Here is a 26,946-nt window from a genome sequence, read left to right on the forward strand (position 1 = left end):
GTACTCAAACGTTCTCCACCGGTTATATGATAAATTATTTGAGTGTTTCATAAATTTTATCAATAAGATGTATTTTCAAGACAAAGATATAAGACTCGTACAGAGTGAGCAATACTTTGATAAGAGGATGGAATCGCATGCTGTGTTAATGAAATAATCCAAGAATAAGATAGGTGTTATTTGAATTTGTGATGAATAAAATACTGAAAAATATACCTTCAATTAGGCATTCTAAAAACCCTGAGATTGCCCATTCTTTTATTAAAATGCAGGAAAAAGTAGGGGAAAATGTTAATAATTTGATGATGGGTGAGGAATTAAATGCATAATCATCGGCCACATGCCCAAATCAAATACAAATATTTAATAGTATGAAATCAAATTAATATCACGAGAGTGGACTATAAATTGAGTTAGGCCAAGCAGTTAATATTTTACATAAATGAGTGTGCTGAATTTCAACTTAGATGTTTTCAAATATTTAAGCTGAACATTATTAACTATGTGCCAAATAATGGACTGAAACATGCAACTCTTCTATCTACCTTGCAACCAAGATGTTTATCTACTTTGGCCACCCCCACTTTTTCTTTTTTCTTATATATATATCTACTTTACCCATGCGACCAACCACTCCACACGCTCCCAATGAGTTTGAAATCCAGCATCTTCATAGTGAAATGTTTAGTCCCAAACCATCAGGGTGTCCCCTAAGGGACTAATATAGATTGAGTTAATACATCAATAATTCAAATCCATGAATATGTTCAAACAAAACAAAAATACAACAAACTGCTATTGAGGTAAACTCACACCCAAATTCGTACGACTGTTATATATATATATACATGGTGTACGATTTAATATAAGACTGAGTCAACTAAATCAATAATTTAAATTAATGAACGAAACAAAGAAACAACAAATATTAAACATACACCCAAATTTACTGAGCTCAAGATTGTGAGTCATCAACTTTACCAATCAAATAAAGTGTCGTTGGCGCACTACCACTCCTTAAAATAGGCAACCACTGCTATTAAAATTCATTAAATTTTTAAAATTAAAGCTCATGGCTGCATTGTACAAAGCTTTTAATTTGCTTGGAAAAACAAAATAACAATGATGCATTATTAGTGATGGGCAGAGAATGAGGTGAAAGAGAGGGGATGGGCATTTTCGTCCTTGCAAAAAGCAAAAGAAGGGCTTGTTTTCTTTTTTTATTTCTTTTCTCTTTTTCTTTTCCTTTCTCTTTCCTTCTCTCCACTTTCCTTTTTCACACACATAAGAAAGCATGGAGAAGAAGATTACCAACCTAAAAAAAGAGTACGGTGAAAAAGAGAAAGGACAAGTGTTTTACCTTTACTTACACTACCAAAATTTATTTCAGTTTCTATTTAATTTAATATATACGATATTATGTCATGCGTACAAAAATTATGTCGTCTACTTTAATTTTTTTAAAAAAATTCCTCACATCATATATATATTTTAAATGAAATAAAAAATTCGATGCGGGAACTATGTTGCTTTCAAAATTGAAGTTTTTATCAACTTTTAAAATAGCCTATATAACAAAATTTATATTATATATAACTATGAAAACATTTGAGGAAGCCTTATAATTTTATCTAAAGAAATTGAATGAAAATAAAATATGAGTAGACGACTAATTAATTGGTATATATATCTAATTAAGTTTCGTGGAATTGACCTAATTATGGGATTGAAGAAGGAAAAAGTGGTTGGCGTAGATGAAGGAATGAGGATCCATCTCCCCTCCAGTGGAAGTGGAAGGGTCCCCTCCCCAGCATTCTCATTACAAGCGTAAAACGTTAGGTCATAAGTGTATCCCTTAGCCTAGACAACCTTTGGGAGCCCCACATGCATTTTAACTCATGTCCCACCCTCTCCTCAATCCCCGCATAATTACTCTTCCTCTACCAAATTTTAATTCATTTACGTAATATATTTATAAAAAAATTAGCCTATAATTGTAATAAATGTATTATACTTATTTTATAATTAATTTAATTTACTCCAATTCATAATTCCCCATTTTCTTTGGGGCCGCTGGTAATTTGGCTTGGCCGGCTCCAAACTCCAAATTGTATGTTGGTGTGAGCATTTATTGCGCATCATTGCAAGCTGCCAACTTAACTTGCAAAATTAGGTTGCGAAACAATCATCAATCAACTTCATTTTTTCCTATTTGATTTAATCATTAGCCCTGACGTGGCTTTGCAATTTAACTGATCATCTATTATGCGACTTATTGTTTGCTCAATCTCTTTCTTTATAATTAGCGTGGAAGGCTTACGGACATATAATGGTGTCATAAATCAGATTTTATCTCCTATTCTGTTCGACATACACTATGTGAATAAATTTTTTTAAAGTAAAATATATAATATTATCTTTATACAAGTAGCTAGCGTACCTGTATTGAATAAAGTATGAAATGAAATACAATTTGAAATAAAAAATTGAACCACATTTTTAATTGCTTATTTTGCGTGGGACCAAATAAGCAATATTCTCTATAAAATGGATGGCAAGTGCAAGAGCGAGGTTCACAGCACTATACTACAACAAACATCATCTACTTGTCTATCCTACAATGGCTTCTTCTTCTTCTTCTTCTTCCACCAACCATTTTTCCCTTCTCCTTCTCCTCACCCTCTTATCCTCATTGCATACTCATGCAAGAGACAGCCAATACTTCAACAAGGTCTCCTCCACCACCAACACTAAAGAAATTCCAAGTAACCAACAAGCAGAACCCAATTTCCTCCCGGAAAATGAAAACAGCTACGGCCTTTACGGACACGAATCCGGCCAGCTCCCCCCTTCCACCACCGCATATGACACTGAATCCAAACAGCCCTCCCACAAGTACCTCCCCAAGAACTACAACCCCGTCGCCTACGTCACTCAGCCGGATGTCGTAAGTGAAAACACCCCATTTACAGAGGACAAAACTTTCACCTCGACCAACACTGACAACAACAACTATTACAACGGTGGAGACCAAAACTATTACAACAACCAGCAAGAAGATCAAGAACCGGAGTTCAGAAGCTACCCGGGAGCCGCCACAAACAACAGAAACTACCACTACAATGGTGGCAGCAGCTTCAACAGCCAGCCACAAGAGCTGAGCGAAACTAGGTTTAGCGGCGGCGCCACCTCAAGCATCCGCCGTAATAACTACTTCAACAACGGCGGCGAAGCTAACTACGGTTTCCAGCCGCAGGGAATGAGCGATACCAGGTTCTTGGAAAATGGCAAGTACTATTACGATGTTAATACCGACAAGTACAGCAGCAATCACCCGTATGAGACGTTGAAGAGGGGACAAGCAAGAAATGAGTACAGCAACAGAAACTATTATGGGAATAGCGAAAATGCCTATGAATTTAGCAACAGAGACAACTCCATGGGAGGATATCAGAACCAAGACGAGTTCCAACAGGACGAGAATGATTTGCCTTGAAATTTGAATGAGGAAACCAATGAGATGAGATAATCAACTTAATTATTACAGTCGTTGTTGATGGTTTTCAAGGTCAAAATCAGAAAAAAAATATATATATATATATATAAATTTAATTATGGTGCTTTTTTTTTTTTTAAATGTTCTCCAAAGTTGTATTTCTTGGTTTGGAAAGATAAAATATTTGGATTTTGAATTTGTATTTGCATTAATGAAATTTATATTCAATAAATTGTATATTCATTATATACGATTTAAATCAATCTAAATATTTTAGGTTCATGAATAATTAATGCACATATGATATGTGTATGATGAAACGTCTAATACTAGATTCAAATTTAATTTGAATGTATTTTTAAAATAAAAATTGTAAAATATTTTATAATATATAATTACTTTCTCTAATTAATCAGAATTTGTTATAGTTATTTGGTGTGGCTAGAGAATTTAAAATCCCGAATACCACTTTTTTAAAGCATATATACTGACCTACCAAAAAGGTAAAAGAAAATGGGAAGATTTGACTATCTCGAGTTTATGAAGTTGAGAAAATCTTGTCCCCCGGCAGTTGAATGTGGTTTGTGCCATACCATTTCTCGTTTCTCGTGTAAGTTTAAACTCCACAAATGTAGAGGACTGCTCATCTCGCCATCCATCTTTTATCATAATTTTGTATTATAAAATGATATATATTATATTTCTATGTGTATATTCTGTCATATTTTTAGAAAAATAATTATACATTTCAATAATTTATGAATATAATATCAATATATGATACAAAAATATAATAAAAAATCTACGTCGAACTCAATACAATACATAAAGGATGTATGAGAGATAAATTTATATCATAATATTTGAAATAAAAAGAAACAATAAAATTCGGAATAGAAATTTAGAGGGACAAAATATAATTTTTTCACTTCTAGGAACATGAAATATTTGCTTTCTATTACACAGTTAAAATGTTTATGTTCAAGCTTGTATTCTTATTCTGTAAGACTTTTGTCCCACTTAGGTAGGATTTGAGATAGTGTTTTAGATACTCGTCCTTGTCAATCTAGCTAGCCATTACAATAGCAATGAGAGACGGGCACCATGAAGGATTGCCCTTTTATCTTGTGAGGGAAAATTCTTATCTAGGGAACTAAATCAATTACAAAATAGATGTGATATATTTATTATGTGATTGGTTTTTTTTTTTTAAATTGTACATTAATTACACAACACATATATTACACTTATTATATAACTTATTTAAATTTGACTAAATTCGATTTGAGTTAGAATTTTCTATGATCGAAAATTTGAATTACTTGGTGAACCATGCTGTCATGCTGTCATAGGTAAATTCTTGAACATGGGCAGAGTCCTCAACAAATTTAATGATACATGTCCAAAACTAGAAATAGCCAAAAACAACGCTTTCTTTGTCCTTTTTCTTTTTATTATTATTGTTAATGTCAAAAGGTAAAAAATCAAATTATACATATATATATATATAATATTTAATTTTTGTAGATTTCCTCTTTATTTATTATTCTTCTATTTTTAATGAAAAGAATAGATAGGTGCTGAGGGATATATTTCATTTTCAGTTGTGTTGGCGGGACAACGAACTGGCATATTTGTACCCTTTCAACTTGTTCGTGGACAAAAGCTCTTTTCTGTATGGCCCTAATTTGGATAATGGAATATTCAAGATCCACTTCTCTTTTAAATTGAGTTTTATCGAACTTGAATTAATTATACGAAAATTATCGATCACACAGCAAGTGTATGATATTTATTCTAAAATTAGTTTGGTTCTATCAAATTTGACTCGAGTAGGAAAAGAAATAATTTTAATTTATCTTTTCTTTTTCCTTTCTTATTTTGATTTTGCTTTCGAATCTTGTATGTAGCAAAAATATGTAACATTCCCAATTAAAATAAAAGACAAATGGCAAAGATTTGGAGTATGTTAGTTTAATAAGAGATCAAGACGGAATTAATTCTTATAAAAAATAGAAAACGGAATTAATTAATCCTAAACATATAAATCAGACAGCACATTATTATTTTCTTAAATTGAAACCCCATTATTTTATTAAGAAAAATATCACGTATGGGCTAATTTGGGAAAGATGCCTCCAACAATGTTAGCCTTACCAGATCCCCTCAATTGGCCCAGTATGATATGTCAAATTAAGACTAGGCCCAGTAACATAAAACTCGGAGAAATTACATTCTTTGTCTAATAGGACAAGGGGTTTAATATTTTTAATCATTTATTTTATGAGATTTAAAAATAATTTTAAAATTGATAAAATTTGACATATTTAACCCATGTCCAAGTTTCTGAGAAAAATATATGGCAAGGACATGTACAATTTTGTGTGTCCATCAGTTATGTGTATTGAGCTTTTTCAATTTTAGAACTATTTTAAAAATTTATAAAATAGATGATTAGATGTGTTATTTTATTTTTTTTTAATTTTGAAATTATTTTAAAAATCTTATAAAGTAGGAAACTAAAAGTGTTGAATCCATATCCTATAAGATTAAAAATGTAATTTTGCCGGTAAAACTATATATCTGATAACTCTACATTTCTTTTACTGGCCCAAGGCATGCCCATTATCCCAACTGCTCCCAAACCTATTGGACCATGAGTAGGTAAATAAGGCCCACAAAGCCCTTTATTTATCTTTACTAAACTAATAAGCCCAAGGAGCAAGCACATTATGAACTCGATACGTCGTCAAAACAACTAGGCTGACACGTCATATAGATTGTCAACAATTGGGATACATCACTTTAGAGTATCTTCAGCAGGCTCTCAATGGCAGTAAAAAGGCCATAACTCTTTTAAGACAAGTTCAAATCTCTAAGATTCTTTTATGTTATTTAGCCCACTCATGTAGCTATCGAATTGTACCAAATTCACTCTAACTAGTCTTCGGATTCTGCTCCACGAAGACCTATAAATAGAAGCCATTTTTAGCTCATATTTGAACTCCACATAAATTATATCTCACCATTATCGCATATCACCATTATTCTCATATCAGTTCAAATTTTTCTTTCGTTTTATTTAGTTAACTGTTGCTGACTTACACATCCAAGTGTTAATCTCTGTTTTGTAAGTTGTTCATCCTTTAATCTTAGGATTTTTTTGGAGGTCCTTCCACTCTTGTGGTGCATCAATATCATTACCACTAAAGTTTATGTTTATCAAAAGCTAGGAAATGATATCTATCATGTAATTAATATGTATTAAAATATTATTATTGAAAAAGATTCTATTATTCGGGTGATTGGAAGAATATTTTGTCTTTCTCAATTTCCTCCAACGGATTGATTTAAATGAACGCACCGCACCGGCGTCAATGCGGTTGGTGAATGACGTCGTTGTACTCCATCAACAATTTTAACAATCACCACTCCGCTTTTCTTGAATTTTAACTACTTTGAGTTGGATTTAATCATCTAAAATTGTAAGAGTTGGCGACCTTCTTTCTACTCAAATCTACTGAAACACGAATGTATCCAAATATTCAACAACTTATAATGATGTTTAAAGGGACCATTTGTCCAATAATCGAGCTTAGTTGCAATTAATGATTTCCGAATGGACTCCTCACCTCACAACATCTGACGTAGACGTTTGTTGTTGTTTCAATTGCCCATTAATAAAATATCATCACTTCCCGAAAGTTACCGGGTCGTTTTTCCAATATGTTTTAGAGATTTTTATCACAATCCTTCATCTTTTCCCCCGCGCTCTCTACATCATGGAGGTAGCTCATCTCTGTTATCCCATTAATAAAAGAAATGCTCTTGAAAAAGATGCATTACTACTGTTCTAACTTATGTGTGTTTGACAGGGCAATGAGACAGCTAAGGGATGGCCGCTTGGTCTTGGAAACATGACCGCCAGAATTAGAGTGGCAGCGCCACCACAACCTCCTCTCGCCTCTCGCATCTTCCCTTCCACCATCAGTTTCACCTCATTCTCTTCCTCCAATCTGGATACTGAGGTAAATTATTTAACAGCTTGTAAAGTTGTACAAGCAAATTCCAACATGTTTTACAATTATTCCAGCCTAACACAATCTGATGATTCACATCATATCTTTGTAGTCCACAGCATCTTTCTTCCCAGACCCAAGTGTGCCGTTAGGCCGGCTAATTGGGATTAGGGCGTCTGGTAAGGTCGACCCGCCTGAACAGCCCCGGGAAACAACTAGCGGCAGGTGCCGTGCAGGATTACGCAAAGGCCATGAGAATTCGCAAGGACACTGTGCTCCCTTGCTGCATCATGTGATTAGGAAGATAGGCCGGAGTGGAACCACCTCTAATGACTGCGATGACTAACTTCACTTGTGTAGTAAATTTTAGGAATTTTCCATTTAACGCTATCCCCTTTCTTCATGTTATCAAAATTTCATTTCGTCTCACTCTCTACTCTTTTGGTGCTTGATGAAAATATTGTGTTTTTCTAAAAACATAAATAAGTTTCATAAATAATTTAAATTTTAAAGAATAAAATAAGTATTTGGTGAATAATATAAATACTCATCTCTTTATATTAAACCATCATATCCAATATTCTCCATCACCAATAATGTTGAATTTTTTGTATTAATTAATTAGATTATATTATAAATAAAAATAAAAATAATAAATTATATTTAAAATAAAATTAATTTAATTATTATCAAGACAACAAAAGAATTGATGCAGTAGTATTAACATCATGTGGATTCAATTTTTGTTAATAAAAAATGTAATTATAATTGATTTCAAAAATATCTAAAAAAGAATATAATTGTTGTAGTTAAAAAATGGTGTATCGATATCATTATTCGACGATTGTATTAAGCATTATGATACGTTATTTTCGAGTGCATATAATAAATAATATTCACTTTTTGAAATATATTATAAATAAAAATAAAACATACAAACTAATATATTATATTAAAAAAGAAAATTAATTTAAAAATTAAATAAATTAATTATTTTTAACTTTACAAAATATTAGTACAAGAGTATATTTATGAGTAGGTAGGCCTTTCTCTATATTAGTATATCTTGATTATATATAACAAATAACAATGCTATAATGTTTATTTAGGAAAAACTCGGAAAGAGGACGCAGCTAAAACCAAACCAAATCCCTAGCTCTCTCATTGGTGCATTCGATCTGTATACAGTTTTCGTCCACCATGGCAACCGTCGCCGCCAGGTCAATCCTGCGCTCCGCCAGCACATCCGCTCGCAGCGCCACCGCGAGACTCAAGCCTACGGCTGCTCCCTCTCCATTTCGAGTCGCATCTGAAAAACCGCTCTCCGCTCGCATTTTCAGGTTTCGAAGAGGCACATCAACCACTTAAGTTTACAAGACGCGTTAACTACTCCAGCTTTCTGTTATTGGTCATGTTTCGATCTATTTCTGTAAATTTGATAGTTAATCGTTATACAAAATAGGTCACCTGTGGGGATCAGCAGTGTTAGCTTGGTGTCAATGTTGCCGTACCACACTGCAACTGCCTCTTCGTTGCTAAATTCCATGCTCTCGGTTGCTCCTCGCGGTCAGGCTTGGAGTATTGAAGGTACTTTATTAGTTTTTCTCTTCAATGCGCATTCGTTGAGTTTGGATTCTGATCATTTCTGTGAGTTAGGGCCGATTTAGGGGGGAAAGTAAGATATTTTAATTTTAGAAGATGCAGCACTGTTGCCGGTCTTGGACGGTGTGGCTTGTTGAATATTGATCAATAAAATTTGTAATAAAGCCATGATGAATGATCATAATTGAGAAACTTGATCCTAAAACAGGAAATCATCTTGAATCTTTCAGCTACAGTTATTGATTATTTAATCTTGTATTGATCTTCCTCATACATGATATTCATCAGATTGCAACGATGATGTATGATGACTGTTGGATGGTTCCAGAGAAGTTTTATCTACATGAGCATACTGAAAATGCCTGATAAGTTGAGTCACGGATGAGCTTGAGACATGGAACTTTTTATTTCTTGTAGAATGTCGATGTAAAGATAAAATTTCTAGTTGATTTTCTTCAATAAAAATAGATTCTTGGTGTTTGTAACTTTGTCATAACTGTGTATGTTCCTTTGAGAATTTTCAAATGCTCCTAGATAGTCGATATTTTGTGACAATATCTGCAGTACAGCAGAAAATATTGTCATTATACTAAATGAGCAAGGGTCCTGCTAGATCATCTATACAAAATAATTACCCTCTTCTAGTCATATTTTGAGACTCACCTTGTGGTTGCCAAACCCTGCAGAGATTAAAATAAATGCTAGCATGACCTTTTGACTTGGGCTTGTTTTTTGCTTTAGGGTTGTGATTACTGCGCATTGGCTGACTTCGACTTGACGATTTCCAAATTGGCTCCTTGTTTAAGATGAAATTTGTATGTTCCTTATGTAAGGTCCAAAATAACGGGCACTTTGGAACCATAATCATGACATCTTACTTTTTGCTTGACCTGTAGCTCAAAATTTGATTGAACTAATTCATATCAACTGCCCTCCAAAAGATGTTGTACTTTCTGCTGTATGTAGATGGATGATTGTTAGAATGTGTTGAGATATGCTGCATTTCTGATAGTTCCACGGATGCCAATGCGCATGTAATAATACTCTCGGAGACATGATTCTCCTTTGTTGGATCTGAAGTCCAAATTGTCGAGCTACCGTCTGATACCCCTTAAAGTCTATATCATCTGGAACTAAAAGAGTCTGTTTCAGTTTGGCAGCATGAAGTTTCTGCTTGACACCTTATTAAGGCTCGACGAAGTAGTTCTCATTTGGAACCTATTTTAAGTGGCCGCATCTCATCTTGAAAGTCGTCTTTCCTTTTTCTTTTTCTTTTTCGGAAAAAGACTGTTTATGTATGTGGATATGGATGTATAATGCGATGTTATTTTACTAAATTTATTTTTGTGGTGCTGTTAGATTCCTTATTATGGTGGGTATTGAAACCAGTCATCCTAGAATAACGATCTGTTATCAGGATTACATACATTCTATCATACATATTAACTGTTTTGTCTGAAACAAGTTTTAACTGATAATGCCACAGTTAAAGCTACTCTTACGCTATCTGGAGTCTTTACCTGAAGCACATGATATAAAACTCGAAAGCTCGGATAGGATATATAGGTTACAGGTGCAGATTCTCTGATTTAGCCCCACTCTCAACTGCTTATACTCCATTTGTCTTCCTGTTCCCAGTAGTATTTGTCTTTAAACACCAGAATTCTCTAATCCGCTTTTTGCACCTACTGCTTGCTCAGTTATTTCCGAATTATCCGAACTATTTCGGTCAAATACCAGCACTCGACACACAGTGATGAATCATTTGTGTTGATATTGACTGCAAATATTGCCAATGGCGCAAAAATCAATCAAATTCAAGAAATGACATTCAAATAACTGATATAGTTATTGCTAGGTTTGTATTATTTTCATAGGCTTGACATATTCGTTTGGCCTATGATATGAAGGCTAAAATGAGCGTAAGTTTCAATCTGAGGTCGAGTCATCATCCTGACTGGTCTTTCAAAGATATATATGGGCAAGGCAACACTTATTTATGACATTTTACCCAAGTCAACAAACCAAAGTGGTTGCTCATAGTAGGATTTTCTAGGCAAAAATGGGTGTGCCTAAAGAGTTAACCGTAATGTTATTAAAGCTCGTTATTATTGGCCATCTGGCCATATGGAAGCAAATCAGGCATACTCATATTTCCACCCAAGCTTCATATTCCTTGTTACCGGTGGCTATGCAACAAGACACAATTAACCTCAAAAAGTTATCTTTGATTTCATTTTTTAGCATCGCGAACTTCTGTTACACCAGGAGTTGAGCAAGATCTATATTTATCACAAAATATAATTTAACCACAAAACCTCTGCTTACAAGCCATCACGTAAGCTTTTCAAAATTAAACATCTGGGACTGGGACTAATGAGCAAAAGAACAACCCCTTATTACAACACCCATCACAGTAACCTAATCATAGTGTTGCACCACTAAAACAGATGTCAGACAGAGAGAGCAATAAAATTCAGTTTCACACCACATAAGTTACCAACACCACTGATAATTGTGCACCCTGCAAACTTCAACTCCAGAATCATACATCATCACTTCTAATAAGGCCGATACAGTAATGGAACAATTTTCTGTCTCAAATAGAATGCCAAGTAAAAGAAACACAACACACTAAGTCAATTCCAAGCTGAAATGGACCAATCAAGAAAACGGATGCACAAAGAATTAAAGAGATAGAGACAATAAATCAACTAAGAGACCTAAAAAAATTTGCTTTTCCACATTTGAGAATCGAGAGGCACTATATATGGCGGACTCAAGGGACAAGCTCTTTATACACCAACCAATAAAGGCAAAATTAGATTAGTCCTATCACATGCTAATTACCTTAATTAGGGGGAAAAAAGCTAATCAGAGAAATTTGTATACCAAGACCCAACAAAGTAAATAGAACTCCAATAGCATCAATATTGCATAGGAACTTTTCAAGATTCTTCAACGACGTTAACCAACTCATACTCTACTAGCGACAGGTTGTTGTCCTCTTTGACCACAAAATTTGCAGGTTCAGCAACCTCAACACGGCCCCACTTATCCACAGCCAGCCTCATGGACCCCTTGAACATGTCGATCTTTGCATTCCTAAGTATCACGGTATTACCAGGCTTCATCAACTCAACTGCATGAATTTAAAGCTTTTCATCAACAAGCAATCAGGTGAAACAGTTCACTATCAAAGAACAAAATACCATTCTATGTCCACATTCAACCTTCAGTACGACTTATAATATCAAAGAACTAAATACCATCACAGCTACAAGTATCACAACAAACCAAAATACTTCTTGAACATGTTCTATAATGGCTTGACAAGAAGCACGATATTACAAGCTAAAATTTGAATGGGCCAACAGTTAAAAATAACAAGAGGTTAACCCAGAAAATATTAGTTGTATCTCGAATGCATTGAAGATTAAAAATAAAATGACCATGGAGAAGAAGCTCTTTATAGCGAATCATAAGTTTGAAAGAAACAATCAATGCATAGAGTTAACTGACCCAGAACAATGTCTAAGCCACAAGAAACCCAGACAGAAAAGGAGGGGCAGATATATTCTTTGAATAGCTTAAATTTGAGGCGAGGAAAGTTATGCAATAATCAGGGGACTTGCAATAGGATTAAGAACAGAGGAGAACAACACTTGGTTTAAGAGCATGCCTGCAAGGGAAGTCAGGGATGAAAGCATCTCAATTTTCATCTTGACCCCTTCCCACAATACTAATAAAGCTCAATAATCTACTTCGCAAATCCATTCATATCTTAAACATTAAAAAAAAACATACAATGTCATAAAGAAATAGAACCATGCCATAAAATGATTTCCACGAAAGTGCCACAGGACAAACTATGATAAGCAGAGCATTTTGGCAGAGTACGCCAGAACCAATGCTGAAAGGATAAGCTTAAAATTCTAAGTATACATCTCTCCCAAATCCTGGGGTTTCAGACTGTCAATTTCTTCAGGTTTTCTCGAAACCGCATCTCAGATAATCCAATTAGGCATCTTATCACAAAAGTTCGAGCTTCTCAGAAGTGTTCCGTAAAAATTTCCATTATCAAGTAAACAAAAAAAATCAAGCCTAGTAACATCATTTTGTCGGTCACTACGCCAACAATGAAACAAAAACCACATAAACACAAAACCCTAACAGACAAATCATATCGATTTAGAACCGTTTATCGATTTCAGACAATGAATACAAGCATTTAACAAAATGACGTTATTCACGAGCAAAGAACATAAAAAGCATAAAATTTCAGAATAAGTATTTGAGACCTTGATCATTGCGAGCGGTAAATAGAATAGTCCCAGTTTCGTCGCCGACAAGACATTCGGCGATCCTTGTGTTCTGGTTTTGAGGCCCACGAAAGGTCGGGTTTCGGGGCTTCTTGTTGAGAACAGTGTTGGAGTTTACCACTTTAACTACGAGTGTGTGACCAGTGGTTCCTGGCTTCAGAGCGTCGACTTTCACGAATACCGGTTTTCTCAACCCTGGCTTGTTTGCGGCCGAGCCACCTTGCTGATGCTGCGTCGGCGAAGACGGGCCCTTGGTTGCCATGGAGAGAGCGAATGTGGGTGTGGTTTAGGGTGTTTCTCGGCTTCGCTTTCTGGGGCGGGGAGATGAGAAACCCTAACCCTAATTCTCAAGATTATAAAACTGTGTGAAGCCTGAACTGTGATGGACGGGAGTGGAGGAAATGTGGAAATTTCGTTGCAGTTCGAAGACTAATTTTAGGTGATCCGAAACGACGCCGTAACAGGCCTCGTTCAATTTATACGAGAATTTAGAATTTAGTGAAACCCAACCCAAAAAACATAGTTCTGGCCCAAATAATTCATTAATGGCCCATTTTCGTTGTTGGATTGCACTGATCCAGTTTAACCCAAGCAAGTTGGGCTACTGGAGCAATTCCCTTTGTGGGCTATGTGGATTCGGGTAATCCCATTAAAGCCCAAGAACTGTAGTGACCGAATTCAGGCCCAAAAGAGTTTTCTGACTTTCTTCTCTTTGATGCTTTCTTGAGATTTGACATAATTATATATAAATATTAATAATAATAATAATAATTCACGGACTTGCAATGATGTAATGTTATAGTTTAAGATAATAGGAAGAGAACGATACATAATAATTAATGAAAATTAATATTGGCAGCAAATGTATAGAAAGGCAGAGGCCCCACTTTGTAGTAGTTTCTCAATCATATCATATGGTACAATAAATCGATCTAAACGTACAATCATGCATATATGCCATGTACTCATCATTTTTTGGGAAATTTACATATTATCAAATATCAACTACTTTATAGTAATCATGAAGCTTATTATTTTAACCGCGCGAGATCAAGGTAATTTCATAAATATTATGGGTTTATATCATAACTAGTTATCTATAATTGATCATATTCAGGATATATATATATATATATAGATATATATTGATATGGTAACTGTTTCTTAATAATTAAGTTAAATCTAATAATTGTTTGTTAGAATTAAATCAAGTGGTCGTAATTATCGTCTATGTTATTTAATTATTTACATAATTAATTTTTTTTTTTTAAAATATAATCTTCATAAATGAGTAAAATTATAGTACAACAACGCTATCATCTAGGCACTATCCTCAATAGGCCAAAGAATACGTCATTGTCTATATAATGCACGTGTACTCACAGAACTAGCTAACTTAATGCTAATTATTCGGTGCCGAATATCATCTATAATTAACCTAGCCAATGTAGAAGACAATCTCTCCTCATTCTCGAATATTCTCATATTCCGCTCCTTCCATATATGATAAGCGCACGAGCCAATGAATGCACGGTAGGCGACATTGATGATGTGATTCCCTCTCCATTTTCTCGTCCCCCAATCAATATCCCTTGCCCAATCCCTATTGGGCCAAGGGAACCGGGTAAGCTGTCTGACAGAGCTAATGCAACGTCTGCTATATCTGCATCGGAAGAATAAGTAGGTATGTGATTCCACCATATCCTCATTACAAAGTACACAGTTGCCAAGGTGGGACAACCACGGCTTGCCCGTAGTGGCCAACTTTTCCAAGATCGCTAGCCATAATATGAACATATATCGAGGGATCTTTAAAGAACCCGAAAGTAGCGAAGTCCAACCTACTTTTGGTCCAAGCGGCATCATAAGGTGATAAATGTCCTGGGTCGTAGGACTGCTCCTAGGGAATCTCCATACTATGCGGTCATCACCTCCAAATATTTGGGGTAACATGAGTGTAATCTCTAAACACTCTCTGTCTGTGATCATTGGTCAGTACCACTGGCCATCATGTATAACCGAGCACAATGGAATAGAAGCATCCAATCCCACGGTGATAGGTCCCAACGAAAATTTGTTTATGAGAGGTCCCAAGTGATGCCAAGGGTCCTTCCACAAGTAGAAGGTACTACAATCACCAATTCGGTATTCTACTACTGAACGCAACCAATGTCGTAGGCGCAGAAGTTTTCTCCATCCCCATGGTCCTCGCTGCTCCGATATGGTCCAAATAGATGTATCTCGTAGGCACTCATGAAACAGCCAATCCACGCATATGGAAGTTCTCTCATACTTTATGACTTCAAACCCGGAGAAGGGAAGTTTGTTTTGGCCTTGGAACCCCGCAATTGACTAACGACGTTGTCTTAGGATCTTGTAGCCGCCTTCGTTGCGTCGAAAGTCCCCAACCAAATGCTGTTTTTCTTGGCAGTGTTGGGAGTTAATCTCGTCAGCAATAACCTAAAAGATCACCCTAACCAACTATTACAGAGATTGTGGATTTTTCAACCCTTATAATACACAAACCGATTTACAAGATAATACAAGAATAAAATAACAAAAAATGAGAATAGAATGTAAGAAAGCAATAAATAGGCAGGGAGCCGAGATCTGGAGAGGCAAGCACACGGTCACAATGGTCGGCAACCTTACGGTTGCTTCAAAAATCCCACCAAGGAACCACTAAGATTTGTTCACAAAGAACCGATTTAAGCCATTTAATAAAATACCATAAAGATCTCTAAAACTTTCGATATTTCTTGTAGGTGGGTTGTACTTAATTTTTTGATCAAGGAGGCTTAAATAAACGGTAGAAGTATGAGAGAAAGAGAGAGATTTGGGCAGTGGAATGAGTTTCCAAAGCCATTGAAAATTGAAGATGGAGAAGAAACAGAGAGGGGGAGAATGCTAGGGACGGCCGCAACCAAGGAGGAAGAGAAGGGAGAGTGATGCTGAAAATGAGAGTTAGGGTTAGGGTTAGGAGCTTTTAAATTAAGTTATAGGGTTGGGTAGGTCTTGGGCCGGGTCAGATGGTGGGCAAGGTTTACCTTAGTGACCGAACAGTTTTGGAAAAATTAATAGGAGCCATCCAAGTGAGTCAGGTGGACCTTGGGCGTATCTAAATGGTCATGAGCCACTTAATCTTTAACATTTTCCACCTTGAACGAGGACCCATAAAGGAAACCAGGCCCAAGGCCGGATCTCAGCTATCATCATAGCCATTGTTCACCATGGTAGGTACCTGCAAAAAACAAGGAGATAAACAAGCACAGATATAGGTTAAAAAATTTATCCTAAGTTTATGATTTGAAGATAAGTTTTAAATTTTTCTAAAGGTAAATATTTGGTTTCTATATCTGCAGGGTTTAGGTCAGTGTTATCTTTTCTAAGTCGATTATTTCTTTTCCAACTATGTCTCTTATAAAATGGTACCTAACATCTATATGTTTTGTTCCATCATGAAAGACTGGGTTTTTACAGAGTTGAATTCCTGATTGACTGTCTGAAAATACTTTTACTTTTTCCGTTAGGAAACCTATTTCATCTAATAATCCTTTTAACCAAATTGCTTCTTTAATAGCTTCTGTAGTAGTAATATATTCAACTTCAGTAGTAGATAATGCAATAATATGTTGGAGCTAGTTTTCCAACTTATGCATGAGCCATATAAAGTGAATACATATGAAGTTGTTGATTTTCTATTATCTCTGTCATTAGCATAATTAGAGTCTACATGTCCAATCAATTTAATACATTTAGAAAATCTTATATCATAATCCATAGACCCATTCAAGCATTTAAGTAGGCACTTAAGAGCATCCCAATGAGGTAAACTAGCATTAGACATATACTTACTTAAACAACTTACATCATAAGCAATGTCAGGTCTAGTACTAACCATTAAGAATATAGCAGAGCCAATTTCATTTGAATAGGGAACATTTTCCATTTTCTTTTTATCAGTTTCAGGCTTGTTCCTTACTTAACTGAAAGTGTGCTACTGGGGGAATAGATTGATCATATTTGTAATACAAGCAATGATCATAAGCACTTCTGATGCAGCATCCCAATACCAAAAACTCCAACATATCTTCCTCTTTCTACTTTAAATTAATATTGAATCAATCTCAATGTGGAGAAGAACCCCTTGAAACTTTAAATAATTTTGCAAGTATGATTAATTATACCAAAAATATATATTTTTATTTATAATTTTTTTATTAATTATATAGATCATATATATAGATGGTTAGTAATTTGATTATGTACTGGACTACGACTCAATCTTGACAAGAGCCATGTCATTATATCACGATCAGCCCAGGGTATGAAGGAGGAAATCTTAGACGTGCAGGGATTCCAGGAGGGTCATCTCCTGATGAGGTATTTGGGATTTTCTTTATTGTCCTCTAAATTAACTATTTCTAATTGCCAACCTCTACTTAGTAAGATTGATGAACGTATTAATGGTTGGGATGGATTGGCACTCTCGTATGCGGGGAGGGTGCAAATAATTAAATATGTTCTTATGGCATTGAGTGTGTATTGGGGCTCTGCTTTCATACTTTCAAAGGGGGTCATCAAAGAAATCGAGAAGCGTCTGAGAAGTTTTCTGTGGAAAGGTATGGGCAACAATGGATATGCCAAAGTAGCATAGAAGGAAGTATGCAAGCCTAAGGACGAGGGAGGTCAAGGGCTCAGAGATGTGATTTCTTCAACAACCGAAGTCCCAGCCCGAGCAGCACCGTTTAGTCTCCAGACCAGAAGACATTCCCGGCAGCGAAGACTGCGTCGAGTTCCTACCAATTGCAGCTTACGCTCAGCCGCAATAACATCTTAATGTTAACTAAATTAACCATCATATATTCTGCTAACAATTTTCTTCTTAACTCTGCCAATACATATTTTAATATAAAATTAAATCAGTATTTCTGTTTCAGTTACGATTCGCGACGGTGTAAAGGGCAAGTGTTGTCATTCCATTACTTATTTTAAAATACTAGCAGTTGTGACACGCTATCTGTGGACTGTGTGCATATAATAAATAATATTTTGCGTGTTAAACTATCTTATGAATAAGAACAACTATTTATAAACTAATACATTATATTTCTAAAAAAAAAAAATCAACTTAGGGTATAATTGGTATAATGATAAGATTAGTGTTGTTGTTCATAACTACTATTTGTGAGAGAAAAAAAGCCTTCTTTTGTATATAGTATAGATATAGATATTATAATTTTAATTTCATTTAATATATATATATATATATATATATTGTGTCAAGATGTGCAATGGGTCGAGTTGGCTAGCCCAGTCCAAGACCGAATTGAACTCATAAAAAAATGAGCTGGATTGGCGCAGACCTGCTTGACCACTGGTCCCAAGTACTGAAACCTAAGACCAACCCAACCCAGTGGCTCAGGACCAGGTTGAGTTGAGGTTGTTAAGTTATTTTTCATTATAATAATAATATATGATATATAAATTTTATTTTATTCTCCTAAACTAATTATTAAGCGTGGGTATACATTAATAGAAACATAATTTGGAAAGAAAATCCAATCTAGCCAGTACAGGAGATTCTTGGTGTGAGAGGTTTAGCATATGATGTTGGCCTTACATGCAACAAAATAATGTAATAAGAAATTCGATCAGGATATTTTGTGTTTTGGTTTTATTTTAAATGCTACAATTTAATTTAATTATATTTTTTATTTAAAGAAAATAAAAAAACACATAAATATAAGTTATCTGCATGATAAAAGAAATCCCAACAATATTGATGATCATCAAATCTCACCATGATCTTAACATCAACTCCAAATCAAAGGTTGAAATAATTACTTTTGATTTCCAATTAAGATAAGAAAATATCAATGCAATTATAAAGCTGGACCCCAAAGTGAAGAACAAAACAAAGAAAATCTGAGACATTGATGTAAGCAGCCGGCCCTCACGTTAATCTGGATGATTCTTAGGATGACCCATTTCTCTCATCTCAGCTATGTCCAACTCCGGGTCCCAGTCTTCGGTCTTCAGTCTTCGTCCTTATCCTCATTCTTGATTTCTCTATTTCCAGGATCAACTTTCCAATCATCACTCCTCGTCCAAAGATCTGATCAAATTAGGTCTCACTACTGTGCCCCTTGGAATTAGAAATAAGCAACCTGGAAGGTGGAAACCAATAGATATTTTCAGGCTCTATTTTATATATAGCCAATGTAAAAAAGTCTATGTAATATTACAAATGTCTAAATTATCTTTTATTAAAAATTAATAATTTATTTTTTTATATTATATTTTATTATTTTATATACTTTAAAATATAATAATTTATCTTTCTAAATATAAAGTAACTTATTTTATTTTAACTAACACAAAGACCAAATTATTATTATTTTTTTTTATAAGTGGAGGATATGGAATAAATTGCAGTAAACTCTTTATATATATATTTCACTTGGGCCATCACTCCCATAAGTGAAAACAAAGAAGAGTAGGGAGAAGAAGGAGAAATGGTGCTTCTAGATCATCTTTGGGATGATATTGTAGCCGGGCCGCCGCCGGAACGTGGCCTCAAGTACCTGAAGAGGGATTTCAAGCCATTGAACGTCAAAGGTTAGCCACCCACTTATGCAATAACTCTATTTACTTTCCTTAGTTTCAGCAACCACATGATGAAGCCAAAAACGCACATACATATGTTTCTGTGTGTAAATCGTACTAATTATATTTTCTGAATACACGATTAGATGCTGCAGGAGAGAGCAGTAGCAAGTTCCAGCGGTCTCTTTCGATGCCAGCTAGTCCAGGAACGCCCGGTACACCGACCACTCCGTCGCCCACGGCGGCTAGGAGGGATAACGTGTGGCGGAGCGTTTTCCACCCGGGGAGCAATCTCGCCACCAAGAGTATCGGAGCTGATTACTTCGACAGGCCACAGCCCAACTCTCCTACCGTTTATGACTGGTAATTATTAGTTAATTTACTTTAGTAGCTAATTTTACTCCTAATTGGGTTAATTAATTAAGGTGATAAACTTAAGTGAATTTGAATGGATTTGCAGGCTTTACAGTGGGGAGACGAGGAGCAAACATCAGTGAAGCGTTGGAGTGACCAGTGGTTGCATGTAAATAGCGTGTTCTTCTTCTGCTCAGTCTATGCTTTGGTGTGGCTAATGACGATATATAGCTATATACGTCTATGTATACATGATCTACGGCGTTTAAGTTCTGGTGATTTAACCAAGTTCTTGTATCTTGTGGGCGACTGAGTTTGAGTTTGTAAATATCTTTATGCAAATCAAGAGATCTTGACTGGTTCTTGTTGCAGTGCGTTCTGAATTCCGATCTTACGTGTAGATTGGCTGCTGTTATATATGCTGTGTCGCAATCATATGCATATGCAATAAAATATGTGGGACCCGATCAACTCTTTTATGCTTATCATCTTATTACATGATTGTTCTTATCCTGATCCTTATCTTGTTAATGATGAATAATTAAATAATGTTAGGGGCAACCCTTCAATAATAATAATAATAGACCTTTGTGCCCATAAAGACAGCATAGTGGCAAGGAGAGGACAAGGTTATTATGCTCCATTAGGCGACTGTGTAATGATTAATCCGATATCATTTACGAAGAAGGTCGAGTGTTTCTGGTTGTTCAAGCTTTAATCACGACAGAGCAATACATATGATATACTTGAGTAATAAGTGAAGAGAAATGTGGCCGAGTCTCAGACGAATTAAACCCGATACTTATAATCAACATGCTGGCGAGCTATGTCATGTCATCTGTAATTTTCAAAGGCGAAACTGATTAAAAAATATACGTGAAACTGTCCCAGCATTCCCTATGGGTCCGCTAAATTCCTCGAGACTCCACTGGAATTCACATGGTGAGGGTTGAATAAGTAGGCTTCAGATTTTGGGTATCAAAATTCCAGTGACGACTCTAGCTGCTGCACGCAGCAACATTACATTCACATTAGAGCTGTATCAGAAAAGCCCATTTGCATGCCACGCAAAGTAGGCTGAATTCTCAATTAATTAACTAGATATACGACAGTTGCCTGACTGAGACGACCATGAAACAAATCAAACAGTGCATTCAAGTTTCACGTCAGAATGATCAAACATACAATGAAACAATACATTTTGACGCCTATACAAAACTCTGCGTATAAGGCCTATACCCATCATATAGATTAAGCAGACAAGTATTGAGACAACAAACGAGACTATTCCACCAATTCCTCTAGTATTTAGTTGCTTGTGTGTATAATTTTGAACTTCTAAACACAGTATACAGTATACATCTAGTAGCTTTTCAAGAAACCTGAAGAGGCTTTCTTCCAGCATCATATTCACCCAGAAGGACAGCAGCTCAATCTGATCAGTTTCCATCCTCTTGTGCCTTTTGGCGGTATCCTAAAACCTGAACATAGAGGAATCAAAGCATTATAATAGGAAAAAACAGATATCTTGCTAGTAAGCCACAGTATACTTATTTGGTCCATCACAAGTATCCAGTAAGTGGGTTATACCACTTAACCAGAAAGAAATGGGGATTTGTTCACCTTTGAGGATAGTTTTATTGCATTAGAGTTGGGTCCAAACTTTTAGATACTTTGTCCATTTCATAACCAGGCAATGCCATTTCTTGCAAACACATGACTAGAACTGTTGTGGTAATGGAAGTTGCATGCAGCATGCATAGCAATATGCTCATGGAATCACTTACCAATTCACCAATGTACTTCCAAAATGGTTTACATTTAACCTCCACACCCAACCAAAAGGAAAAAAGAAGAAGAAGAAGAATCCATAGACCATGCTGTATGGGATCTTGGTAAATGTACAACTCCTCACACGAGGGGACGGAAAAGTCTTACCAGATTCTGCTGAGTAAATCTGGCATGAATTTCCTCTAAGGTCTGATGCTCGTTCAACAACTGCAGCTCGTTTTGGCAAGGATTTAAGATTGCAGGTTCCATTATGAAAGTCGAAGAGTTGTTTACTGGATGAAAATCTTGTACCATTAGCATCTCAATGTCACTAGCTTCCACAGATGTCTGCATAGCAACATACTGCAGGGACGTGGTTTTAGAACTATCCAGGCCTTGTTCGCATAGCAAATAAAAGATCAAGAATTAGAATGGAGGTGAATACCTGGCATAAGTGTCTAACTGATGATGTGGGGCTGCAGCAGATGTAAGGTCGCTTCAAGCTAGGAATCTTCTCGTGCAACGAAACAAGCATCAGACTAATTTTCAACTGAAATCAGGAACACAAGAAGATGAACCCTCATAAGTAACTTGGAAAGAAAATAGAAATCATATACTCTTCAAAGATGATCGCACTAACTCAATTGTAGCATTCAGCCAGCAATAGGCAATGGCAAATTAATCAATTCTCTTGAGGTTTTCAAGATCTTATCCAAAACCAATCATGCCTCTGTTCTTCCCTTCCCCCTCCTCCCTTTGAAAAAATCGAGTCATGTTTATAGAAATAACTAATATCAAAATTCCTGAATCATGGCACCAAAATATTTCATATTATCACCTCATCATTTTCATGTGAACATCTGAGGTGATTGATCAGTTTTGGGAGCCGATTATTCCTGGAAAGCCTGCCATTGACCCAATTGAGGCCACCGTGTCGGCTGTTACTGCGCACGCCACCTCTTCCCCAGGCAAGAAATTCTTTATTACCAACAAGTGCAGCAGATGCACCAAGTAACTCTCTGTTCATTTCTGAATCGTTATCATCATAACCTCCATCTGCATTGGCTCCTGATGATGGCTGTGAAGTCCGAGCTCTGCATCTTTTGTATTTTTTCACTTTGGCTTCAGCAGAGTGCTCATCAGCGGAAGAAGATTCTTTGCTACCATCAGGCCCATTAGCTCCTTCCTCTTCGTCGGAACCCTGGTGTTCAACAATACCATGGTTTCTCCGACCTCTCAAATTTCGATAATTGCCTTGTCTCCTAACAAATGTGGCTGCAGTGGCTCTAGTTGATGTTCGTTTCTTTCCAAGAGCTTCTGCTTGACGACGAAAAGTCTGGGCAATTGAAGCTTGGATCTGTTGTAAAACAGAAAAATCAAGCAGATGGAACTTTGTCAGGCAATTCAGAACTAGAAATGCATTGTTGGCAGGCAGTATTTGATCAGGCATCCTGATGATATTGACAAAAATTACAACTAGTCCATTCAGCGAAAGAGAATATTATTCCAGATCGACACTCATAGCCGCTGGGAACCATTAGTCCTGAAATATAACTGTACTAGACTGCAGGATCCATGTAGGTTGAAGTCTGAGGACTAAAGTGAGTACCTGTTTATTGCGTGCTATCTCCTCTTCATGGAAAGCCAATTCCTGCAACAACAATCAGAATAATGACGCAAAAGTAACTTTTGAATTGCCCAGGACAAGATTGAAGAAGTTTCTGAACTATCACCTCTTCCTCGTACTTATCTATGTCCGGGTACAAAGCAGCAATCAGGGCATCATAGTTTGGATCATCTCTTAGAGAACGGCGACTAGCACAATGTGTGCGGCAAGCAGGACATTCATTATTCCTGCACAGATTCAATACCAAAAGTAAATAGCAAGAACTCTTCGATAGGCAGTCAATATATAAAAAACACAGAAAGTACCCAAGGCGCATGGATTTGTCAATGCACTCCCTGCAGAAGCGATGTAAGCATTCCATGACTGTCCTTGTCTTCCTAATGATGCCTGCCCATGGGGAACATAAAAGAAGACTACATCAAAGAACTGATGTTAACAAAAGATGACAAGTTCTAACCGATAGGTTTCAGTTGCAGTTTACACAGATAATGCAATAGGCAATAAATACATGTGGATCTTCATTGTGACTGTTAGATTTAATATCCCACAAGCCCTATCAGATATTTCTGGCAAAAGAGAAGTCTGCAGGAGGGAGCATTTCTATGAAGCTTATCAGAAGGCTAACTGAAGTTTCAGTTAAAATCTTATTATAAGAATAATTATGTTAATCTTGCAGTATAAAGGTCCTCAAAAGTTAATAGATTTGACAATTTCTACCAACTCCATACACCTTTATATAGACTCAAAATAGAGCTAAGAAGTGTGTACTTGGTGTTTCTTTTAACCATTCTTGTCCACTTTTCCTATTTGTATTTCTTCTGCATCATCATACTCTTCTTTCCAAAATCCTGAGTGCAGCACAATTCATATATACATTGACATAGGTGGAATTACAATGATAGCACTTATTCATGCTGATATCATATGGAGCAACTCTTCTGCCGAAAGCAGGAAAAGCAGTTTAGCTGAATTTATTACAACTGATGGACTACTTTGGTTGTGTTTGATTTCCAGGCCAATCGGAAGCATTTTACACACACACACACACACATATATATATAAAGAAGGTAAGAAACCTATGGAGTAACTATGCCAGAAAAGATAAAATCAAATTCATCAAAAACCAGTCCTTGTTATCACCTACAAGGACTCAAGTATCAGCGAGCTAAAAACAACCTACTTCTAAGCAATTCATGCATCATAATAGAACCTCAAAAAAGCAGAGAACACTCTGCAGCTTTTGTTGAGGACATTGTTATCTATTTGAATCTGACAAACTATAACTGAACAGCATACCCAAACAAATTGGACACTGAACTTCCTTCCGTATTTCTGCCAGCTTCACGATAATAAATCTGAAAGTCAAAATAAACTCTTAGAGTAATTAATAAGGCCAACATTTGGAAAATGCACACAGTATAATTAAATACTAGTTAGCAACCATTTGAAACTTCATCCAAGACAGAAATCACAATGATGGGACACCAAAGCAACAGTATAATTTCCGATCAACATTCAGTCAAGACCCAATCCAAATATAGATATCATAATGTTCGGTCACCTCCAACCAGATCATGCATGATTTAACATGCAATGATCAAGCATTCAAAAGGAAAATGGCATTGCAATCACCAAACAAATCAAGGTACATCGGCCTCAACAGAAAAAAAGTGAAACATAACCGAGAATTTCAATTACTAGAAGACCTAGACTTCAGAAACTAAAAGAATGAGCACAATCCTCTTTAATGAAACTTAAGCAAACAAATTTTATCACAAAAGAAAGTAGGCAGATCCAAGCTACAGCTGTTCATTTTATACATTAAACATCGTCGAGATCCAGAGCAGCTGCGAACAGCAAATCATATGCACATGGACATGTGTGCCTGGGTGCTCATACGTGAGTGTGTGCGCACACGTATAACTATATGCAGAGAGAGAGACACGGATAGAGTACTCGTCTTTTTCTCCACAGCTAGAGTAAGAACTCCCTTCGGAATCTGAAGATCAATCACAAAAACAACACAATAAATAAGAAACAAATAATAAAAGATTTAGAAAAACGAAACGCTGACTGAAACTCGATTTAGCGTAACCGAGCTAATGCATGTCCGTAAAAGTGAACATGTATACATATACAATAACGTACCAGAGGCGTTTTCAGGTTGTTCGTGGTCAGGATTCTCGCTGCCTTGGAGTGAATCACCGGCTTTTTCCACCTCGAGCTGCGGCGGAGGAGAAGGAGGCGGAGTGTTGGTTTGGCGTGGGCGCTTTTGAGCAGGCATTATTAAGTGGAGGAGGCGACGGTGGAGCTCGGCGGTGGGTGGCAGTGGTGTAGTGGAGGAAGAGGTAATGGAGAGACGCAGTCAATGAAGAAAAGGACGCAATCGAGTGTAGATTCGTTCTGGTTCTTGCGAAAATAGATTTGTATGTAGCGGTATTTCAATACACCTCTATGAAATTGGGGTTCGTTCTCCTCCGCTTTTCTCCTGTCCGGTTGTCTACAATTCCAATCCAGTGGTCCGAGAAGTAACTGCGATTTTCAATCTGATATTAGCACTTTTGCCTTTTCAAATTAGAATTAGATATATATATATAATTCATAATAGTTATAAGTTCGGGGGCCAACAAAGATGCAAATCTTCAAACTTAATCCAATTACTTTATTTTTTATTTGAGCTTAATTTGTTAACATAGAAATCAAATTTTATTTAATCTTGTATGTAATTAATTCTCAAGTTGGACTCAAAATTGAATTTAATTACTGAAAATATAATAAAATATATAAAAAAATCATCAAAACATTCAAGCTCAATAATCACATCTGATTCAATTAAAATTCATTCAATTGAATTCAATATTTTAAACTTAATAATAATTCAAACCAGTTCAAATAATAATAATAGGTGCGACTTGACTTATTTACAACTATACATCATTTTGGTACTGATTCCTTTCCTGCTCCCAATGATGTTAGGAAAGCAGCAGATATGCTAATAACGTGGGCTAACGTTCTCAGATGGACCAATGTGAACGTGGGCTGACCTGCTTCTTCTCTTTCTAGAGTTTCTTGACTTTTTCAAATTTATGGGCTTTAGGACTAATCTCACACATATTGGGCTTGGACCTGTTGCCATAAACAAGTATA

At 36.0% G+C, this 26,946-nt stretch overlaps 6 protein-coding genes across 9 annotated transcripts; 4 read left to right on the plus strand and 2 right to left on the minus strand.

Moving 5' to 3' along the window:
• The first annotated feature begins 2,559 nt into the window (after nt 1–2,559).
• On the plus strand, nt 2,560–3,692 carry LOC105167886 (uncharacterized). The gene has a single exon (XM_011087740.3). The coding sequence runs from the start codon at nt 2,621–2,623 to the stop codon at nt 3,494–3,496; it is 876 nt and encodes a 291-aa protein (XP_011086042.2). The 5' UTR covers nt 2,560–2,620; the 3' UTR covers nt 3,497–3,692.
• A 3,450-nt stretch (nt 3,693–7,142) lies between these two features.
• Nucleotides 7,143–7,944, plus strand: LOC105167887 (uncharacterized). Its single transcript, XM_011087742.3, has 3 exons — nt 7,143–7,284; nt 7,372–7,524; nt 7,628–7,944. The coding sequence occupies exons 1-3, from the start codon at nt 7,279–7,281 to the stop codon at nt 7,859–7,861; spliced, it is 393 nt and encodes a 130-aa protein (XP_011086044.1). The 5' UTR covers nt 7,143–7,278; the 3' UTR covers nt 7,862–7,944.
• Nucleotides 7,945–8,624: 680 nt separating this feature from the next.
• Nucleotides 8,625–10,454, plus strand: LOC105167888 (protein NUCLEAR FUSION DEFECTIVE 6, mitochondrial). 2 transcript variants are annotated; one of them, XM_011087745.3, is made up of 3 exons: nt 8,625–8,855; nt 8,978–9,102; nt 9,859–10,454. In XM_011087745.3, exons 1-3 carry the CDS (start codon nt 8,716–8,718, stop codon nt 9,864–9,866), a joined length of 273 nt encoding a protein of 90 aa, XP_011086047.1. In that variant the 5' UTR covers nt 8,625–8,715; the 3' UTR covers nt 9,867–10,454. The 2 variants fall into 2 exon arrangements, with proteins under 2 accessions (XP_011086047.1, XP_011086046.1); XM_011087744.3 differs by lacking the exon at nt 9,859–10,454 and adding an exon at nt 9,406–9,597.
• A 1,351-nt stretch (nt 10,455–11,805) lies between these two features.
• LOC105167889 (uncharacterized protein At4g28440) lies at nt 11,806–13,852 on the minus strand. Its single transcript, XM_011087746.3, has 2 exons — nt 13,419–13,852; nt 11,806–12,259 (listed from the first exon to the last, which is right to left on the minus strand). The coding sequence occupies exons 1-2, from the start codon at nt 13,699–13,701 to the stop codon at nt 12,066–12,068; spliced, it is 477 nt and encodes a 158-aa protein (XP_011086048.1). The 5' UTR covers nt 13,702–13,852; the 3' UTR covers nt 11,806–12,065.
• A 6,047-nt stretch (nt 13,853–19,899) lies between these two features.
• LOC105167891 (auxin-repressed 12.5 kDa protein) lies at nt 19,900–20,773 on the plus strand. Of its 2 annotated transcripts, none has more exons than XM_011087748.3 (3): nt 19,900–20,060; nt 20,195–20,411; nt 20,509–20,773. In XM_011087748.3, the coding sequence occupies exons 1-3, from the start codon at nt 19,958–19,960 to the stop codon at nt 20,543–20,545; spliced, it is 357 nt and encodes a 118-aa protein (XP_011086050.1). In that variant the 5' UTR covers nt 19,900–19,957; the 3' UTR covers nt 20,546–20,773. The 2 variants fall into 2 exon arrangements, with proteins under 2 accessions (XP_011086050.1, XP_020551763.1); XM_020696104.2 differs by having other exon boundaries at nt 20,204–20,411.
• Nucleotides 20,774–21,534: 761 nt separating this feature from the next.
• LOC105167890 (putative E3 ubiquitin-protein ligase RING1a) lies at nt 21,535–26,344 on the minus strand. 2 transcript variants are annotated; one of them, XM_011087747.3, is made up of 10 exons: nt 25,948–26,344; nt 25,756–25,798; nt 25,096–25,154; nt 24,105–24,186; nt 23,906–24,026; nt 23,782–23,823; nt 23,011–23,529; nt 22,618–22,722; nt 22,341–22,535; nt 21,535–21,883 (listed from the first exon to the last, which is right to left on the minus strand). In XM_011087747.3, exons 1-10 carry the CDS (start codon nt 26,081–26,083, stop codon nt 21,842–21,844), a joined length of 1,344 nt encoding a protein of 447 aa, XP_011086049.1. In that variant the 5' UTR covers nt 26,084–26,344; the 3' UTR covers nt 21,535–21,841. The 2 variants fall into 2 exon arrangements, with proteins under 2 accessions (XP_011086049.1, XP_020551762.1); XM_020696103.2 differs by lacking the exons at nt 25,756–25,798; nt 25,948–26,344 and adding an exon at nt 25,620–25,724.
• Nucleotides 26,345–26,946: the final 602 nt, after the last annotated feature.

Source organism: Sesamum indicum, linkage group LG8, assembly GCF_026168435.1.
Source record: "Sesamum indicum cultivar Baizhima isolate 11 linkage group LG8, ASM2616843v1, whole genome shotgun sequence".
Lineage (NCBI taxonomy): Eukaryota > Viridiplantae > Streptophyta > Magnoliopsida > Lamiales > Pedaliaceae > Sesamum > Sesamum indicum.

Coding starts and splice junctions, on each gene's coding strand:
- LOC105167890 (XM_011087747.3), bottom strand. CDS start 26,083: ATGCCTGCTCAAAAGCGCCCACGCCAAACCAACACTCCGCCTCCTTCT. Junction 25,799..25,947: donor ACAACCTGAAAACGCCTCTG/GTACGTTATTGT, acceptor ATTGATCTTCAG/ATTCCGAAGGGAGTTCTTAC. Junction 22,723..23,010: donor GTTCACATGAAAATGATGAG/GTGATAATATGA, acceptor TCCTGATTTCAG/TTGAAAATTAGTCTGATGCT.
- LOC105167887 (XM_011087742.3), top strand. Junction 7,525..7,627: donor CCTCCAATCTGGATACTGAG/GTAAATTATTTA, acceptor ATATCTTTGTAG/TCCACAGCATCTTTCTTCCC.
- LOC105167888 (XM_011087744.3), top strand. CDS start 8,716: ATGGCAACCGTCGCCGCCAGGTCAATCCTGCGCTCCGCCAGCACATCC. Junction 8,856..8,977: donor CTCTCCGCTCGCATTTTCAG/GTTTCGAAGAGG, acceptor TATACAAAATAG/GTCACCTGTGGGGATCAGCA. Junction 9,103..9,405: donor TCAGGCTTGGAGTATTGAAG/GTACTTTATTAG, acceptor GATATTCATCAG/ATTGCAACGATGATGTATGA.
- LOC105167886 (XM_011087740.3), top strand. CDS start 2,621: ATGGCTTCTTCTTCTTCTTCTTCTTCCACCAACCATTTTTCCCTTCTC.
- LOC105167889 (XM_011087746.3), bottom strand. CDS start 13,701: ATGGCAACCAAGGGCCCGTCTTCGCCGACGCAGCATCAGCAAGGTGGC. Junction 12,260..13,418: donor TACCGCTCGCAATGATCAAG/GTCTCAAATACT, acceptor AAATTCATGCAG/TTGAGTTGATGAAGCCTGGT.
- LOC105167891 (XM_011087748.3), top strand. CDS start 19,958: ATGGTGCTTCTAGATCATCTTTGGGATGATATTGTAGCCGGGCCGCCG. Junction 20,061..20,194: donor CAAGCCATTGAACGTCAAAG/GTTAGCCACCCA, acceptor ATACACGATTAG/ATGCTGCAGGAGAGAGCAGT. Junction 20,412..20,508: donor TCTCCTACCGTTTATGACTG/GTAATTATTAGT, acceptor ATGGATTTGCAG/GCTTTACAGTGGGGAGACGA.